The sequence below is a fragment of the Haliotis cracherodii genome, unplaced genomic scaffold (genome assembly GCF_022045235.1).
Source record: "Haliotis cracherodii isolate W230 unplaced genomic scaffold, xgHalCrac1.p SCAF_3, whole genome shotgun sequence".
Taxonomy (NCBI): Eukaryota; Metazoa; Mollusca; class Gastropoda; order Lepetellida; family Haliotidae; genus Haliotis; species Haliotis cracherodii.
In genome coordinates, this window is record NW_027266286.1 from 60,267,231 (window position 1) to 60,286,304 (window position 19,074).

General features: G+C 43.0%; 1 protein-coding gene across 1 annotated transcript in view; it reads right to left on the reverse strand.

Moving 5' to 3' along the window:
* LOC139475837 (uncharacterized) overlaps window positions 1–19,074 on the reverse strand; it is a 118,769-nt gene that overhangs the window by 24,084 nt on the left and 75,611 nt on the right. Inside the window, exons 12-17 of the mRNA XM_071259036.1 lie at window positions 18,726–18,887; window positions 17,847–18,096; window positions 17,250–17,398; window positions 6,856–13,831; window positions 4,778–4,817; window positions 1,733–3,181 (exon numbers count right to left, since the gene is read on the reverse strand). Of these exons, the coding sequence (XP_071115137.1) occupies window positions 1,733–3,181; window positions 4,778–4,817; window positions 6,856–13,831; window positions 17,250–17,398; window positions 17,847–18,096; window positions 18,726–18,887 (9,026 nt within the window). The remainder of the gene's footprint in view (window positions 1–1,732; window positions 3,182–4,777; window positions 4,818–6,855; window positions 13,832–17,249; window positions 17,399–17,846; window positions 18,097–18,725; window positions 18,888–19,074) is intronic.

The window sequence follows — 19,074 nt, forward strand, 5'->3', positions numbered from 1 at the left end:
GGACTGCCCCCATGGTCTAGTGGATAGAGCGTCTGCCCAGCGACTGCCCCCATGGTCTAGTGGACAGAGTTTCTGCCCAGGGACTGCCCCCATGGTCTAGTGGATAGAGCATCTGCCCAGGGACTGCCTCCATGGTCTAGTGGATAGAGCGTCTGTCCAGAGACTGCCTCCATGGTCTAGTGGACAGAGCATCTGCCCAGGGACTGCCCCCATGGTCTAGTGGACAGAGCTTCTGCCCAGGGACTGCGTCCATGGTCTAGTGGATAGAGCGTCTGCCCAGAGACTGCCCCAATGGTCTCATCATAAGGCCACTGCCTCGCTAGAACACTTCCAACCGCATCCTACCAAAAGACATTAAAAGATTATACTTGTTTCCCTGTCCAGGGGCTAAAACAATGTCTGGTCGGCTCAGAGTCAGAATACTGTGTCTGAGTGTAGATCCATGTTAACCTGTGGCATGGTATCGCAGTGGGTTTGCAATATAAGACCAGCATAGTCTGCACTACTACAAGCAGACACACATTAAGGTTTTTGTATGGACTGACAAATCAGGGAAACATAGTCATAACCCACATGTTGCTTAAAGCCATTGCAACAGTACTTGTTTGAAAGGCAAGGTTTCTCAATCTGGATAAACAGGTTCCAGAAAGGCAGTATGTGATGGAAGGCAAGGTTTCCGGATAAACAGGTTCCAGAGCAACACTACTTGTTTCATAACAAGATATAGCCATGGAAGATGAAACATAGGTGCTGGCCGTACCTAATGGCCAATGGTTATTTCAAACACTGGTATGTATGCATGTTCTGATTGCAACAGGTAGGGTATCTGTTAACTGAAGAAAAAGGGAACCAAGCGAAATTTGACAGAATTAAATTTTCCTCCCCTCCCAGCTATTGGTTCCATGTCTGACAAACTCTCCAGGTAACAAGCTATATTCTATGAACTAGATGATCGCAGAAATACTGAGTCAATGTTTCCATTCAATAAAGCTCCAACGTATCGTACAGTGTTCTCCTGATGTTCAGCATGAGGATGACACGTGTGTGTTTTAAAGGTAATATCATGTTCATCATTTCCAAATTATAAGCCACATATCAAAGCTACAGAAGCAATGGAACACATGCATATCATGCTCTTGGCCAAAGCAAACACTCATCCAACATGGAGTAAATAGAAACTGAATAACTGCTAGCATGTGAAGCTTGCATGCAGAACTGGGTTGTTAGAATGAGCTCTCATTTAGGTGTTTCCATTCAGAGTATGTATTACATTAAACAGAACACTAAAAAATATCAATAAAAATAATTAATATAGTAAAAATTTAATGTCAAGTTATATTCAACCATGTTAATTCATGTCAAGACAAACAGACATATATACTACTCAAAAGAAGTCGAAGAACACCTGATTATTTCATATTACTATCGTAAATCTGTCTTGCAATGAAAGCTTAACTGTAGTAAAACGAAAGAATCGGATGTTCTTAACTTCTTTTGAGTAGTATAGAGTATTTGAGTAGTATGAAACATGTTTCTCCCAACCACCCTCACCTAAAAGACTTAACCTGATCCTTGTTTTGAAGCTATACGGAAACACCTAAATGTAGCCAATGAAAGCATGGCATACCTTGATGCAGGTACATTATCGTTGCACAAGCTGATGACATAAGCCTCAGCAACTGATTAGTATGAATATTGTGACCTACTCTACAGGGGAACAAGCTCTACCAACCTTCAACTGCGAGGCAAGAATTGACCTGCGTAAGGACGTTTCAGTATTGGAAGAGAGTCGGCGTATGGGGCCTGGTTTCCTGGGGGTCACAAAGGGACTACTGTCATGGCTGCTGCCGGCAACTGCTTTATCACGATTGGTCGAGATTGGAGTACATAATGGGTCAGACCAATCAATTGATGTGCGCCGTACTGGGGTGCTATGGACAGGGGGCAGGGACGACTCACCCGGATCAGTGCTCGGAGGTTTGGACGGAGTCGGATTACTTTCCTTCTGATCCCAACGTGATTTCAGCTTATCACTTCGCTTATGAGTAAGTGGACTAACTAATTCTTTAACACACGAGTCTGTTTTAACCACGTCCCCATCGGACACTGTCTTTTTCAAATGAACAATCTGTACTGGTGGTGATGAATCATTTTCGGATCTGTTCAAGTCTCTGTCCCCAACACTACAGGGTTCTTCCACACTCCTGGTGTCAGTCACACCCTCCTCCGCATCCTGCCGTCTGCTTTCTCCACCTTCAGGAGAAGCATCCATGTCCTGATCACACTTGTCAGAATTTTTCCCAAAAGAGAAATCTGTTTCAACCACAACGTGCACATATTCTTTTGATTCCTCATCTTCCTCAACATTCATATCATAAATATTCGTGTATTTACCACGTCTAGGATGACCTAGGTCCTCATGTGCTGCCAAGTCCTCATCCGGAACATTCAGATCCACCTCTGTGTCAGCATCATAAGCACTCATCCCTGACTGAGGTCTGCTCACACATGCTGGGTCATCCTCACCAGCTTCAGAATCACTCACATAACTAATCTGAGCAGCATCTTTCCCAGAAACAATGTCTTCAACACAAGTGCCTGTATCACGTGTACATCCTGTAACACCAATGTCTCCAGTGTCTGTACCATCGACACCACCGTCTCCAGTGTCTGCACCACTGACACCACCACCGTCTCCAGTGTCTGCACCAGCAACAACACACTCAGCACCTCCGGATGGGTCACTGTCACTCACACTGGAAACATTCCTGGTACCAACAAGTGTTGACTCATCATCAGTTCGGGACTCTTCCACAGTAATCTCTGCAGCCAGTTCACTAAAATGTACATATTCCTCCATCCCCTTGTCCTCGGGTCTGCCACCATCCTCTATCCCAGTGTCTGTGACTGTCTCTGTCTTAGCGTCCGTCTTGATCCGAGCTGCCTTAGTCTCGAACCAGTGTTTTACATCCTTACCCCTGGGTGGCAGATTGCAAGGTGTGATGGCAATGTGTCTGTCCTCGCTTAACATAAACTTAAATTCAGGGTCCTTATCCAATTTCTCCCACAAAGGTTCAATAGTCTGAGATGAAAACAAGTTATTGTCAGCTGCAAACACTGATCTCCAATTTTTAAGTCCTTCTGTGCCAGCAGACGTCTCAAACTCCTCCAGATCCCTCACCTACAAACACAAGGCAAACAATGTCAATGAAAATCCTGACGAACAAAACACATCTTTATGAAAATAATTCTTCACATCTGAGAATATCAAGTACCCTCCAAAATATTTTGCATCAATTATCAGATAACATTAACTGAAACATATCAACTATTATCTCTTTTGACATCTAACCATCTTAATTATTCAGTATTTTAGTTTGAAGATGTATTATTTTATTCTAAGTTTAAAATCAAATGCACAGGAACAGCTTGTAACACATGCTCATCGACAATACATGTATTATGGGAGGAATTAATACATTACATCTGCAGACGTGTTCACATGTACGTTCACTCTGTTTGACTTCACCTGTTTATCCTACATCGTTTGTCATATCGTACAAACAATAAGACACTCTTAGGTACTGGTATAAACACTTATACTTCCTGTATAAGGCACTAGAATACATCACACACAGGCTACTATATCTTACAAGAAATGCTTATTGAGAGATAGTTTTGAAAACAATCACAAAGAAACATTTTCTTTGCAGCAGATTTTTAAAAAGTAGGTAAAGCCATCACCGTGAAAACTACAAACAACAAGACAGACCATCTGTTCACTATGGTGCTACTTAAATCTGTCACGCTAGGTCTTCAAGAGAAGAGGTGGTCAGGTAGCCTAGTGGTTAAAGCGTTTGCTCGTAACGCCTAAGACCTGGGTTCGATTCCCGACATGGGTGCAATGTGTGAAGCCCATTTCTGGTGTACCCCGCCGTGATATTGCTGGAATATTGCTAAAAGCAACGTAAAACCATGCTCACTTACTCTTCAAGAGAAACAAGTACTTTTTGTAGAATTTGGTAAAATACTCAACAGGATCTTATTAAACAGCTTACAAAATATGAAAATATAAATTCACCACTGAATCATCGGTCATTCATAAATAAACATCATAAAAAAATAGTTTTAGTTCAGTGTTTACTCGAACATGGTTTAAAGGGGCGTCGTCCCAATATTTTGGCTGGAACATATAACCACTTGATTCCACACCACACCCACAAAGTAGAAGATATTATTTCCCATTTTGACACACCAAAACTATTTTGAAGCTGAAATTAGCAGAATCAAGCAACATTCAAGCTTATCTCATCAATAATCCAGCAAGGAAGGTGTCTGCAAGGTATTATCAGGTCTGTGCATGCAAACCAGTGGTTGATAGTGTGAATACATATGCTTAGTCGAGATATAAATAACCCCAGCAACATAGGTGAGGCTTAAGGATTGGTTCAAAATGTCCATCACCAAGCAGCTATTGTATACAATAAAAGACAGAATGGGATACCGGGAATATATTCATGCCTCAAAACCACCAGGCATATAAGCTGCATTTGTTCTGAGATGAGTCCCTTTTAATTTGTTTCAATTCCTTTTCTTTAATGTAAGTCATTATTATACCACCTTTCCTTGAAAACATGAAAGAATATATAACAAACATAGAAACTCAAACTGAGAGACATTAAACAAGGGACTACTGGGAAGAATACAGGCAGGACAGGAGGAAGGAAGGAAGGAAGGAAGGAAGGAAGGTTGTGCAAACAAACAAAATATATCTCACCCTGTTTGACTGAAGCTTCAACACTGTCCCACCCAGTTCCCTACAACACAATCAAACATGCCCTACTGAACAACAGGAGCACCACAGGGTCACAACACTCAACACAAGCAAACCCACCTCGCCAGCCCAGCTAGCACTAACCTTGTCCACTGTGCTACTTACTCGGACTTAGTTCCTGTTAACCCTTACACTGTTGACACTTATGGACATTTTATGGAACAGTTTTGTAATGAATGAAATGTTGAATGCTTCTGCATCCACTTGTATAAATATATTTGGTTCTGAAATCATTTTTGGATACAAGTTTGAATTATGTCAACAGTCTAAGGGTTAATACAGGCGATATATAATCCATGGGTTTGAAACTGCATGTTGTGATACAGGAGTTGTGATACAAATGCTTTTGACCTGATGTTTGGAATATAATTATGTTCTCTTCCTATTAAATGAATGTACTGTCACAGAACAAAATTGTCTCAGGACTTTTCACTTGAAAAAGTACTTCCTGAGTCCTACATGCTCTCACGTTGATGTGATTCAGTATGTTTTTTGAATTAACGTATTAAAAATTAAGTACTGTTTACATCTGAACAAATCCCACAGCCATGGCCAGAAAGCCTGTTTTGAAAAGATGTTTAATTAACTATTTCTAAGCACCTCCATCAGGGAACTCAGGGAACTGAAGCTTGAAGAACTCAAACAAAAAGGCCTTCTGGGACCACTGATCATTTAATTTTCAACTTGGGAATATTTATACATACTGACTTTGTTCCCAGCATATATTTTTTAGATTGATTAATGAAATGAATTGAAATACAGAAAATCTGGCAAAATGAATAACAAATAAATCCCAAAACTGTAGCATATAAAAAAGGGAAGTATGGACAGCCTACAGAATAACAAAACTAAACATTATGATATATATATACCACATTTAACAGCAGCTCCAAGTCATTTCCAGGTGATAACTATTCAAATGTCTAAAAATTTGAGCAGAGGTGGGGCACGGATGGTACGGTCATCTAAGATGCCACAATTCACTGTGCTGTGTTGCATCCCTTGGGCACCCCAGAAACCAACGATTGTGGGTTCGAATCCCGGTTCTTCTCGATTATGTGTTTAGGTTTGTAAGCACAATATCCATACTTGTGGGTTTCACCAAAGTGGTAAATGTCTAAGACCTGCATCACTTCGGGCTTACCTCCCACATTAAGCTGACATGCCATGATATAACTGGAATACTGTTCAAAGCGGCATAAAATGCAACTAAAACTCAAAATACACTTATCTTTTCTCCAACAAAGTAGGTTCTACTCTTGTGAACTAAAGACGAACAACTTAATGACATGTTAGATGAAAATACAGTGAAGATGCAAAAGCTAAATGATGGAACAAAATATGCTCATCAATTCATGAACGAAAACATGATGTCTCATGCAGGGGCAAATCATGACACACCAACATGAAAACTATAGCCAGGTCATGGAGCATGCCTTGAGTGGAAAGATGGTCCTTCAAATGATGGGAGCTAGACCTTTCTTACGGAGTCCCGTTATTTCACTTCAAATGATATTACAGAAGCAAAATCCTGATGAGCGTTACCTGACCATGTACTTATTTCCCATGTGGTGCCTTCTTTAAAACACACTTCAAAGTAATATACATATATTCCCAGGTCCTCTCACACCAATAAAGCGTCCCCAAATGAAAATCTGTTTTTAGACAGTTCAAAATTAACATTCTGGGCCCCGTTCCACAAAGCTATCTTAGCGCTAAGGTGATCGTAACTCCCATACTTTAACACTGGCTTACGATAGTCGTAGCACTAAGATCCATTTGTGGAATGGTGCCCTGACCATAATAGGCACCTGTTTTGCCATCCACAAATTCTTGATGTCAATACGAGAGAACAATTTGTTTTCATATTTATTGGACTGATTTGTGATTAAACATTTACAATTTCAAGATCTGATGATACTGTTTGTGACAAACTTAAGTTGTAGTCATTAATTAATTTAACCTTCTCAAACACATATTTCTTTCATCTTACACCTGTCATTCACTAAACAACATCTCACCTGGGTTTATCTGGCAAGTCATCAGGGTTGCTGCAGTAGGCGTTTTGGGCAGTGTGGCTGTACAACCCATACATATGAGCCGACACCGAGACTAGATCCCTCGTAGGGGGATATGTCTGTGGTCTCAGCACCACAGAGCCGAAGTATACCTCTGGGCTAGGCAGACTTCCTCCACTGCTGCCACCACTTGAACCCTGGGAATGTCCAGTCGAGTCTCGTGCAGAGTAGCCTCCCCTGCCACCGTTCTTGTTCTTTTTGGGTTTGTCCTCTGGTGGGTCGGAATGACATGCTTGCTTCCTTGGTCTCTTCCTTGTGGCATCTGTTGGTTCATCGTCTTCATCCGATGATATGTCTTCGTACTGGGACGTCTTTATAACCACAGGGCAATCCATGTCATAATGTTCTGGGAGGGTGCTTGCATTTATAGCATTCTCTCTTGGAGTCAGTAAGTTTCTGACACTCAATTTCAATTCACTATACTTTGGATTAGAAGCACCTTTATCTGCACCTTTTGCCTTGGAACTACTTGACACTGACCAGTTTTCTTTCTTTGAATCGGTTGAATTATTTGTGTCTGAATTTCGTGATTGGTTTGAGGAAGAGTCATGTGAGAGGCTTGCAAGTTCATTTGAGCAAGCCTGTGAATTAGCAGGGCTATTTGTAACAGAACTGTAAGGTCGAAATGATACAGAACTCTCACATTTGGATTTATTAACACTTTTGAAAGACAGTTTATCAGATGATATAGAATTTTGTCCACTGAGTTTATCTGGAACACTGGCATCTCGACTTTTGTCTGACCTCCAAGAATGCTGGGAGTCGGCCATACAGTCGCTAAGGGTACAGTCGGACACCCGGGGGGACCGGTGAGGGGTGAGGCAGGGAGGAGGGGTCCTCCCACTGTCATGGACAATACTGGCATCAGAGCTGGATCCTGACGGCCTGCGGTACCGGGCGCTGCAGATTGGGGAACCAAGGTTGGGAGGTGAGGAGCAGCTAACCTTCTTCTGCTTCAGATCTCTGGTCAACTTGTTTATTTCTGATAATGACAGAGGTTTCAGTAAAACCACAGCCGTCTTCAAATTATGTGAACATGTTGCTTGTTTTGAGGTTACTTCACTTTCTGAACTTGCCACATCAGATGAAGATGCTGTTCTGGTCTCAATGAAGTCAGCAATTTTGGCATCCACTTGATCTGGTTGTTGGTCATTTTCCAAGTCAGAAGCCTTGGTATCGACTACATTTGAGGCCTTGGTTTCACCTTCAACTGGTGTCTTAGTCTCGACCAAGTCTGGCAACGAGTCGGATTCAGTACCCACTAAGACTGACGCTTCAGGGGACCTTGTCTCCTTATTGTTCTCAACACTTGACAAGGGTGTTTCATATATGGAGTCCATGGACACATGAGCAGAGGCTCCTGAGGTAGATGCAATGGCTGACGTGGAAGGAACACAATTACCAGTTGGAGTGTGTTTCTCCGTCTGGCTGGTGTTATCAGAAGTAGACTTTGGTTTGTCATGGACTTTGAGTAGCATATCTTTGTCCCCATCCTCCGGTGAGAGAGGGATGGGAGGAGATGTCTCTCCTTTATCCGACTGAGGTGGCGACACGAGAGCCAGCTTGTACATCACATCTTCATACTTTGTCTTGTAATCATCTGTGCCATCAGCATAGGAGATTGTATCTGTCAGATTGGCCAGCGTGGCTTGGTGCAATACTGACAGGCTGTTCATCAACTTGCAACTACCACCATTAGACTTTTTCCTCCTGTGCCTTGTAGACAGAAATGCAACCCCAAGACGCTGATTCGGAGTCAAACTCTTTCTCTTTCCTTTCTTATCTTGAACATATGTCAGCTTTGATGAACGGTAAGGTGATTTTGCCTTCTGTTTTTTGTGGTGAGGTTTGATAGTCACTTGAAGATTTGGCCGAAAAAGGGCCTCGCCACAGGAATCACTAGAGCTACTGTCATGCACAGCTTGTCGTGGAAGAGAATAATTGTAGGGTTGTCCTGGGCTGTAGCCTGGCAAGTAACGAGCACTGATCTGATTCTTGCGATAAGACTCAACTGCACTGGAATCCAGATAGCTTGGCTTCGGAGCTGGATACACAGCTTCTGTGGGAAATCCCTGATGCTGAACATGATACACTGTGTGCTCTGTGTGAATATCATTCACGGGATAATATTTGTCAGGATAGGTCTCAGTGATAGCTGTATTCATTTTGCTTGTTGTTGTATCCTGTTTGTTAGGAAAGGAATGTTGATCTTTGTGAGTGTGCTTGTCAAGTGATGGATGTGCGACACCAACTTCGGGGGGCAAAACAGTGGAGGTAGACAACGCATCAACATCAGCAGTTTTGTCAATACAATCCTGTACAGTTTCTTTCCCACTACCCTTTTGTTTAGAGGCAGATTGTTTCGGACATACCACAGGTGTTGATGATTCTTCATTATTTAGTGATGTCGATTCTTCAAGCCATGTTTCTAAGGGTCTGCTCACACTAGGGTAGTCAGCTAAACATATTTCTGTGCAGTTATCACTGTCAGGTTTTCTCTGATTTGACCGAAACTTTCCCGTTCTCTCATCCAGCACAAAGGCAGGTGTTGATGCCCTTGAGGACTGGAACTCGGCAGGTACATCCGACAGCTCGCTCTCTGACGACTTACAGTTGATGATTCTGCTCTCCATCAAGTACTCTGATATCGTGGAAGTTGACTCTGCCGAAGATGGCCGAATCAGGTTACGATGAACAGCTCTATCAAACAGACGTTTCTCGTCTAGATGAAAGGCAAAATAGTCATGGACATTTATTGATGGGCCTTCTAATCTGGGGCGTTTTAGTTTCACCTGCATAGATCTGGATCCTCTAAATCTCCCCACAACAATATAATGAACACCAAGGATCATATTCTTGAAAGCATCATCATGTTTATGTCTTCTTTGTGCCTTTCTGGTTTTTCTATTATCATCACCTTCATCAAACATATGTTTGAAAGCCTGCGGCGAGTAGTTGACCGATGGTCGCTTGCTCCTGTATCCAGAACTACTAGAATCATTTCCATCTGAATGCTTCCTCTTCTTCAGCTTTTTGGACCGACCAACAGCGCCATCACTGCTGTCCGAGGATTCCTTTCTGGAGCTGGCTCGAGAGGATGCTCTGGAGTGAGGTATGGAGAAGATTGACTCGGCCTCACTGGAGTGGTCCTTGTCACTGTAGAAGCCACTGGCTATTGTTGTCTTGGCAACTGCACTACATTCAGGAAGAGGTGCTGCTGTTTCTGGCATCACCCTTCTGACAAGAGCTTCAGGCTTCCTGTTCTTGTCAACACCAGGAGGAGCCACTCTTGCGTGTTCTTTGTCCTCCTGATCAGACTCTGTTAACATTAAAGGTGGCGTGTGAAGAGGACGTAGTTGGTCAGGTGTGTCCACTGGCACAGTCTTCACAGATGATTGGACAACCAGAGGGTCTTCTAAGGAGGAGAAATCCACTGGAAAGTGCCTAGTACTGTCCAAGTCAGAGGAGGAGTTGTGAGTTGACCGCTTAATTTCCAGCCTTTCCTCAGTTGAATCGGTCTCCAAGTAAACTTCGAAAGGTAGTGGTATTGTTTGAGATGAACAATCAGTCCCTCTTGAGTTTCCTTCTTTGGCTAACCTTCTATCTACTGTTCCACATATATTCAACAGCTGATCCTTTTTATCAGATTCAATAACAGCCACTTTCCTAGCAGTTTTTGACAATCCTACTGATACTTTTTTAGTGCCAACAGTATCAGGTATATTATCCTTCACAGCCTTCTTTACAAAAGAAACAGATTTTACTGCTTTTTCTTTCACATTGTTTTTTTCAACACAGACAATAGGCTTTGGAACTTTTTGATGTTTTTCACTCCCTTTTTCTTTGTCTGACACACCAACATCCATATCTTCAAAATCTTTTGCAGGTTCTACATGCACGGGAGTATCTTGAGAAAAACTGACTCTGTTACTTTTGTTTGTAAGTTCACAAATAGGAATCTTGTTGCTAGGTGTTCTGTCCTGCTTCTGTGCTGACAGTGTTTCTTGTTCAAGGACATCTTCACTCATTGCACTGTCACTAGATATTCTGTCATTGTTCTGTTCTAAGAGTGTCTCTTGCTCCAGGACATCCTTACTCATGTCACTGGATGTGTGCTGGTTCTGACCCGAGAGTGTCTCTTGTTCAAGGACATCTTCACTCATCACATTGTCACTGGATGTTCTGTCAATGTTCTGTTTCGAGAGCGTCTCTTGCTTCAGGACATAGTCACTCATGTCACTAGATGTGTGCTGGTTCTGCCCCGAGGGCATCTCTTGCTCCACATCATCTTCCTGTGCTTCTGTGGCAGAAGGTGTCCTGTTCCAGGTCTCTACCGAGAGTCTCTCCTTCTCCAGGCCATGTCCATTTGCTTCATCAGGTGATGGTATTCTGTAACAATTCTGACCTGAGAGTGTCTCTTGTTCCAGAACATTTTCATTCACTTCAATGTCAACTGGTTTTCCATTCCGGCTCTGCACAGAAAGAATCTCTCTATCCACACCATTCTTATTCATTTCTGCTTCACTGTCACAATTCTTCACTGAATGTATTTCTCTCTCCAGAACATTTTCAAGTCTACTAGGCTGCTGAACAATTTCTAAGTTCGGCTTAAACTGACAAAGCTTTTCTCTTAAAAGTTTCATTTTGATGCTGTCATCACAGCTCTTAGGAGGTAAGACTTCTGGCAGTTGTGTGCAAAATGACTCCATGGCCGAAAACCGTCGTTTGTCCCTGTTCTTCCCTTTAGCAGGACTCTTGTGAAAGATATCCCCGAACTGACTCAGGACAGGCACCCTCTCCTCAGGTTTCTTAGAGTACATGGGGTGAACTGGCTTCACAGTCGGCATGGTTGATAATACTTTGGCTGGTACATGATCAGCTGAACTGCCCTGGTATTCACAAGAAAAAACATCAGACACTGGTGGACACAAGGGAGGTTTTGACAACTTCTCAATGTCTTTTGCTGTTAACTTTGGGATCCTAACAACCTCCCTACCAATTTTCAGCAAACTGTATCTCCTGGCATCCATTGGGTGCATTCTGACTATTTTCACCTCACTGCTATGAGATAAGGATGTGTGCCTGATCTTCAGTCTCTTAAACACAGGTGTTGGCACATGGAAAGCATAAGTATATGCTGCATTGGGCAGCAACACTTCTTGCCTTTCAGGAGTAACCAACAGCTTCTTCTTCGGTGGTCGTCCTCGTTTCTTTGGACCAGGAGCACTTTGAACAATACTTGTGTGAACAACTCTATGATGCGGAATCATATTACCATTTTGACCCCATGGGTAATATGAAGGTGCCACACCTGTTGATTTATTCATATTACAGTTGTAGTAATAATCTTGGCCCCAGCTGTAACCTTCTCGCGAATTAGTCACGCGGGTGTCAGAATTGGTTCTCTTCAAGGACAACTTGGATCTTGAGCGGAAATTTGTAAAGTTAGTGTCTGACACACTTGACACCAAATTGATCAATCCTGTCAGAGATGATGGGCAGCTCTCCTGCCTACCATCAACTCTCACAGGGGAAGGCAAATCTAGATTTGTCAGGTATGGGATTCCAGGCAATTCCGGACCTAACATTGAGTTTTGAGAACATTGTCCATCTCCACCCGAGTCGTACCCGCCCGGCATGAAGTCATCACAGCCAGTCATGTCAATCATGGACTCATTGGCAGACTCATTGCTTTCATCCACAGACAAGGAAGGGGTGGAACCACCCAGTAAGGTCTGAGGAGATGCCCCGAACAGATCATCTTGACTATTGTCTCTGGAGGGTTGTCTTTGAACAGATGTTGAGCAATCACTTGAGGTAAGTTCCACTGATGTCATGTTGGGTAAGGCATTGATGTTGGATGATGTCTTTTCTATCAACTTTTCAAAACTACTGTCGTCTAATCTATGGTCATTGGTTGAGCTGAGACGTGTGAGAGAAAGCTCACTTTCACTACTGTTGGAAGCGAGTGAAGCAGATGAATGTAAAGAGGATCTGCTCAAGCTTCTGTTCATGCTGGAGTCCTGAGTTGATGGTGCAGGTGAATTCAGCATCTCCTGGAACGATGTTGTTGCCTCTCTTGAAATAGTTGGGAAAACAGGCTGGTTGGAGCTCGTGGGCTCTGGATTAAACGTATGACCAGCCATTGATGTGTGCTGCATGGGATGTGGCAATATGTGTGGCGGCATGAGAGGTGATGTGTGTTGACCTGTGAGTGTGGATGAAGCGTGTTGAGATGAAGAGGTCAATCGAGGAGACTGTTGAGTTGAATGAGACAAGGAGTGCTGAGACAACTGTGGTGATGAATGCTGAGCATGTGATAAACCTGATGTGATATTTGGTATATAGTTTGGTGAGACTTGCTCGGGGTGGCCCATGAAGTTTGTGGGTGACCGTGTTGAGAAGGAAGGCTGTTCATGGAAGCCCTCCTGGCTGCCATAGTGTTGCTGGTATTGGTTGAAGTTGTAGCTGCCACTGTAGTTCCTTTCTGATGCGTGAGCAGGCCCGCTGTACCCAAGGTTCATGTCGTCCATGTGTTGTGGGTAGCCCTGATATGGTTGATGGCCTTGAGATATCATCTGCTGCTGCTGCTGTTGCTGCTGTTGCTGCCATACAGTATGTTCCCAGTTACGTTTTGAGGTCCCATCCAGCTCTCTAATCCTATAGCTCGAGTCCCAAGGGCGAGCATATTCTCGATTCAGTTGAGAATATTGTTCTCCCCCAGGAGAAAATGGAGGTTGTTGTTGTCCCATCCTGTTCTCACTGTAGCCTGCAGGTGGATTGTATACGCTGTTGTCGTAGTTGCCTCGGACACCATCTCTGTACTGTTGGTAACCTTGGTTACTCTGCATGGTCATCGGCAAGTGCGATATGACCTGACCCCTCACACCCAGCCTCTTCCTCTGGGCCACTGGTGCATCTGGAAATAAATGATTCAGCCATAAGCTACTGACAGGAACTGTATGCTATCAAGGACACATGTATGCAATCAAAGACATTTCTGAGTAATCAAGGTCTTGTGTGTCATCAAGACATCTGTGTTCAATCAAAGACTTGTGTGTAATCAAAAACATATGTATGTAATCAAATACTTGTGTTTATCATATAATGGGTAGGTTTCTCGGCAGGATAAAGCCAACGGATAAAAACAATATCCGTTGGGGTCATATGCGGATAGAGATGCAAATATCAAAGGTCAAGTAGGACTACTTTCAGTGTTTATAAACAAACATGGCGTCGCCCTTGTCATTCGGCCATCGAGTCAGAATTAACCATCGGGAATCTGGATAAACTAAAGGGATAATTCTATCATTATCAAAAGAACAGTCTAATATACTGAAAATCAGTGTTTAACTGTGACGTAGCTAAGACATTTTATAAGTTTTGGCAACTTTGGAGATATAAATTTCGAAACAATTTTGCAAGGGCACTAGGCCTAGCCAAGCAGGATCAGTAGCCATATCTGTGCTTGAAATCTTTTCCACAAATTAAAATAGGTGGATTTGGCCGAAATATGTTTGAATTGTTACCTTGTTTCGTTTTGTCGCTGTGTGTACGTCTGATTGCACTTAACGTTATGACAGGACAGACCGACTGTCAACAACATCTGAACGTGGCCGTGACCTCTCATAGACTAGGGTTAGAGTAGCTTCCCTTTGAGAAAGGGCAGCTACTCTAGCGGACAGACCGATGGATTGCCACGAAAGGCAAGTAAAAACAATTGTTGTTTTGTGGATATGTTGCTTCGCCACTGTATAAGAAACAGATTTTAGTTGGAACTATATTGGCTACTGTCACTGTCCGACTGACACATCACTTACCCTGTGACGTAATAAATATTAATGCACGCATTCCAGGAAAACTCACAATGTATAGGTAATGTTTGTGAATGAGGGGAAGCAATTTTCAAGCACAGAATTGAAGAATGACATTATATGATAAAGAGGTTATCACACTTGTGTGTTTAGGGATGGTAAATATCCTGTATTAGGAATAAACACTATGTATTTAGCTCGCCACGGCACACTAAAATACAATGTTTATTCCTAATGCAGGATATGTACCATCCCCAAACACACTTGCGTGATAACCTCTATGTATGTATTTTTTGGCATAAAAATATCATTTATACTTATCCTGATCATATTATTACTTATCTCCCTCCATTTCTGAAAGGTAGTGGAAACTTCCTGAAATGTGTTCCCGGAGAACAAAAAAGCAGCTCACCCGAATGCACCCGTGACCTGCGCATGCACACTGGAAACAGGTGTCCAAGCCGGTGTACTTTCTCATTTCCCTTACCTAACGGCCGAAACACAGAGGGAGAGGGGACAGCTAGGTGGGCACTTTAGTGTAGGAGTCAGAATAAGTATAAATCATATTTTTACTCTAAAAAATACATATTTTATTTTATCCTGACTCATGCTAATTGCTTGAATCCCACAGTAGGTGGTGGGTTCCACCTGTGTGTGTGATCTGTTAAATTAACCCCTTGAGAACGTGATAATCGTCTTTATATCAACCTTCATATCAACCTCCTTCTTGTGAAAGAGAGGAATATATCTTATAGATTTGATGGATTAAGTGAAGTTGGCTAAGGAAAATAATTTTTCCCACTTACTTTAAACGATTATAGTGTTAAGAGAAGGTCACAAACTTAACACAATCATTTCACTCATGCTCTGAATTACTCAATAACACAGGGAAACATTGACTCTCGGTCATTGGTCGTGGAACAGTAACCTGAGGTCAGCAAGTTTGTATGAGAGTGGGTGAGTACTTGTAGCATGTTCTATCTTCTAGTCAGTTGTATCTGAGGTAATGATTAGCAAAGACAGTATCTGATCTCCAGGTACAGCCTTCCATAAATGTCGGGATGGAGCAGTTGCTGTGAAGCGCCAGGCATGATGCTATGGCTCTCACATCAGGCGGATGGTGGATCCAGTCCTGCCGCCTTGTAGGCTCTTAGGATGACTGCTCCCATCCAGGAGACAGTTGTTCTGGAGACTTCTGCTGAACTACTCCTGGATAACAGAATGAACAGTCTTCTCAACCTTTGTCTCCTGGAGCTTGTCCTTTGCAAATAGATACGTAATGCTTGAACTGGGCATAGTGACAAATCCTCAGCATCCTCTGATCCCAGGATGGAATTGTCAAAGTGTCGATATCTTCCCCTTTGATACGGTAAGTATCATAGGCAGAACAATCTCTGGATAGTGAAATGATGGGGAGTCTATCGGCAATGCAGGCTAGTAGTTCATAATCTTCATAGATGGAAGGATGATCTTCCAATCTGGTTGACTATTCTTCCAAGGTAGGCTCGAACACATCCACTTCCTGTAAAGGAACGAGGCGTTAGGAACGGAGCTGTAGATAAACGGCATGAAAACTGTGACATCTCCTCAGAGCATGGCGTTGACAGGATATCCTTAGACATCGTCTGGAGCTGCTGCATAGCAGTACAGCTTGCTGGGTAACGCTGACTACTAAGTCTGAATTAGTAGTTGCTGCTGGTACTGCACCTTGTTGTAATAATCTAGGTTGCTTGAGTGTTGAATACTGCATGGACGTTGAAGCTGCATGCAGGTTTGTTGCTGTGTGAATGTCAACAGCAACTTGTGTGCTTCTTCTTGAGATCAGGGGCATAGGTGGCCCAGTCGTCTAAGGCATTGCGATTCGCTGTGGAGAGCTACGACCCTTGGGCACGCCAGAAACCTATGATTGTGGGTTCGAATCCTGGTTTGCCAGCACCATACCTGTGCTTGTGGGTTTCACTGAAGTGGTAAACGTCTGAGACCTGCATCACTTCGGGCTTTCATCCCTCATTAAGCTGACACACCACTATATAACTCTGATACTGTTAAAAGCAGCGTTAAACCCAACTCACTCACTCACTTCTTGGAGATTGAAGATTTTGCTCCGGATCAGAAGAACCTGCAGGTGTCTTCTTCAGCGATCTAGTTGAACCCCTGATAAGGGTGTCAATACTTCTGTTGCAAAAGGAAGAAACTGTAGAGCTGACTGGATGGATCTACGGGGAGGGAAGATCTAAGAGAATTTCTCTGATGTTAGACTACCTCTCCTCTCAAGAAAGTGTAGGCGAAGTCCAAACCTTCTTCATTGAAGTCATCTCTGATGAAGATGATGCAGAGCGAAATGAATCCCTACTCTTAATCCCTACTCTTAATCCCTCTGTACTGCAAGCAGGTACTGTGGAAAATCTCCCCCCCCACCCCCCAATCCTCCTTTGTGCTAGCTGTAATGACAACCACTGGGAGCTAGAGGCCTCTTCTGCCACCCATTACAGTAAAGTCAATCAGCAAACACAATGTAATTACCTGATTTTTCATCAGAGGCTCCATCAAACTGTGGTATATGGCCGCCGTCATCCTCCTCCTCTTCATCCTCCTCCACCATCTCACTGGGAAGGAACTGGGAGTCTGTCCATGTGTCGTCCATACCTTTCAAGTTATGCTCCTCAGACTCGCTAAAATAGAAAATAACTCATAACGTTTGTTGTCAGCCCAATCTCCTAAACATCTTATCATCTGATAAATTGTCAAACAGTGAGTGAGTAAGTATGGTTTTACGCTGCTTTTAGCAATATTCCAGCAATATCATGGCAGGGGACACTAGAAATGGGCTTCACACATTGTACCCATGTCGGGAATCGGCACGATGAACGAATGCTTTAACCACTATGCTACCTGACCACCCCAATTGTCAAACAGACATTGTGAACATCTTAAGTAAACCTCAAACAGCAAACCCATCATGAACTAATGTTTCAGTTTATTATTTTTTTAAAAGAAGCATTTAATAACACAAAAGTAAATAAATTTAAAAAATATTTGATTGTCTCCCTTTGTTCTTTCTTTGAGTACAGTCACAAATTTAATCCTTCAAGATGAAAGTTCTGTGTAGCACTGCCTCACCCATGCTCCTCGTTTTCCCCCTGCAAGGCCTCTTCCTGATCTGCCCCGTCCCAAACTCTCTGCGACATCTCCAACATCTCCTCCTCCTCCTCCTTCAGCACCTCCACGTCTACGATGCCAGTGTTGCCTGAGATGATGCTGTCATTGTCCTCCAGGGCCGACACCTGGGAGGCACTCAGCTGGGAGGAGACTGGGGAGGATTCGTCGGCCAGAGCGGCCAGCACATCCGCCAGAGACATGTCTGGACCATCTGTCAACAAACCAACCAAATATGTACATGACTGAGCAGCGAAAACAGTCTATCTTACAACAGTGTTGACCAACAATGCAGTCTATCTTACAACAGTGTTGACCAACATTGCTGTCTATCTTATAACAGTGTTGACCAACAATGCACTCATCTTACAACAGTGTTGACCTACAATGCACTCATCTTACAACAGTGTTGACCAATAATGCACTCATCTTACAACAGTGTTGACAAACAATGTACTAATCTTACAACAGTGTTGACCAACAATGCACTCATCTTACAACAGTGATGACAAACAATGCACTCATCTTACAGAGTGTTGACCAACAATGCACTCATCTTACAGACTGTTGACCAACAATGCAGTCTAACTTACAGAATGTTGACCAACAATGCAGTCTATCTTACAGAGTGTTGACCAACAATGCAGACTATCTTACAGACTGTTGACCAACAATACAGTCTATCTTACAGAGTGTTGACCAACAATGTAGTCAATCTTACAGAGTGTTGACCAACAATGTAGTCAATCTTACAGAGTGTTGACCAACAATGTAGTCAATCTTACAGAGTGTTGACCAACAATGCAGTCTGCCCTACATCAGTGACAGTGTTGACAATGGTACCTGAGTTTTGAGAAGTCTGTGAAAAGCTCTGGCTAAAGGACAGGACTCTCTGTATGGATTCCAAGCTGATGATGGGCTCTTCCTTCCCCTCTTCCTGTTTCTCCTCTTCACCAACATCATCCAATATGACTGTGCTCTGGGAGGACTCTGACTGGTCCGAATCTGAAACGCGTGAACGGTGTAGTTATACATTAATACACTTAATTTTGGTTTTGATCACTGCAGTACTTTCTGAGTTATCCTGACAAAAATCATTGAACAGGATAGTTAACTGGTTTATGGGTTAATGCTAATCAATCTGGTTATATCCCTGCATGTGTTCAAAGTGCTAAAACTATTGTACAGTCCT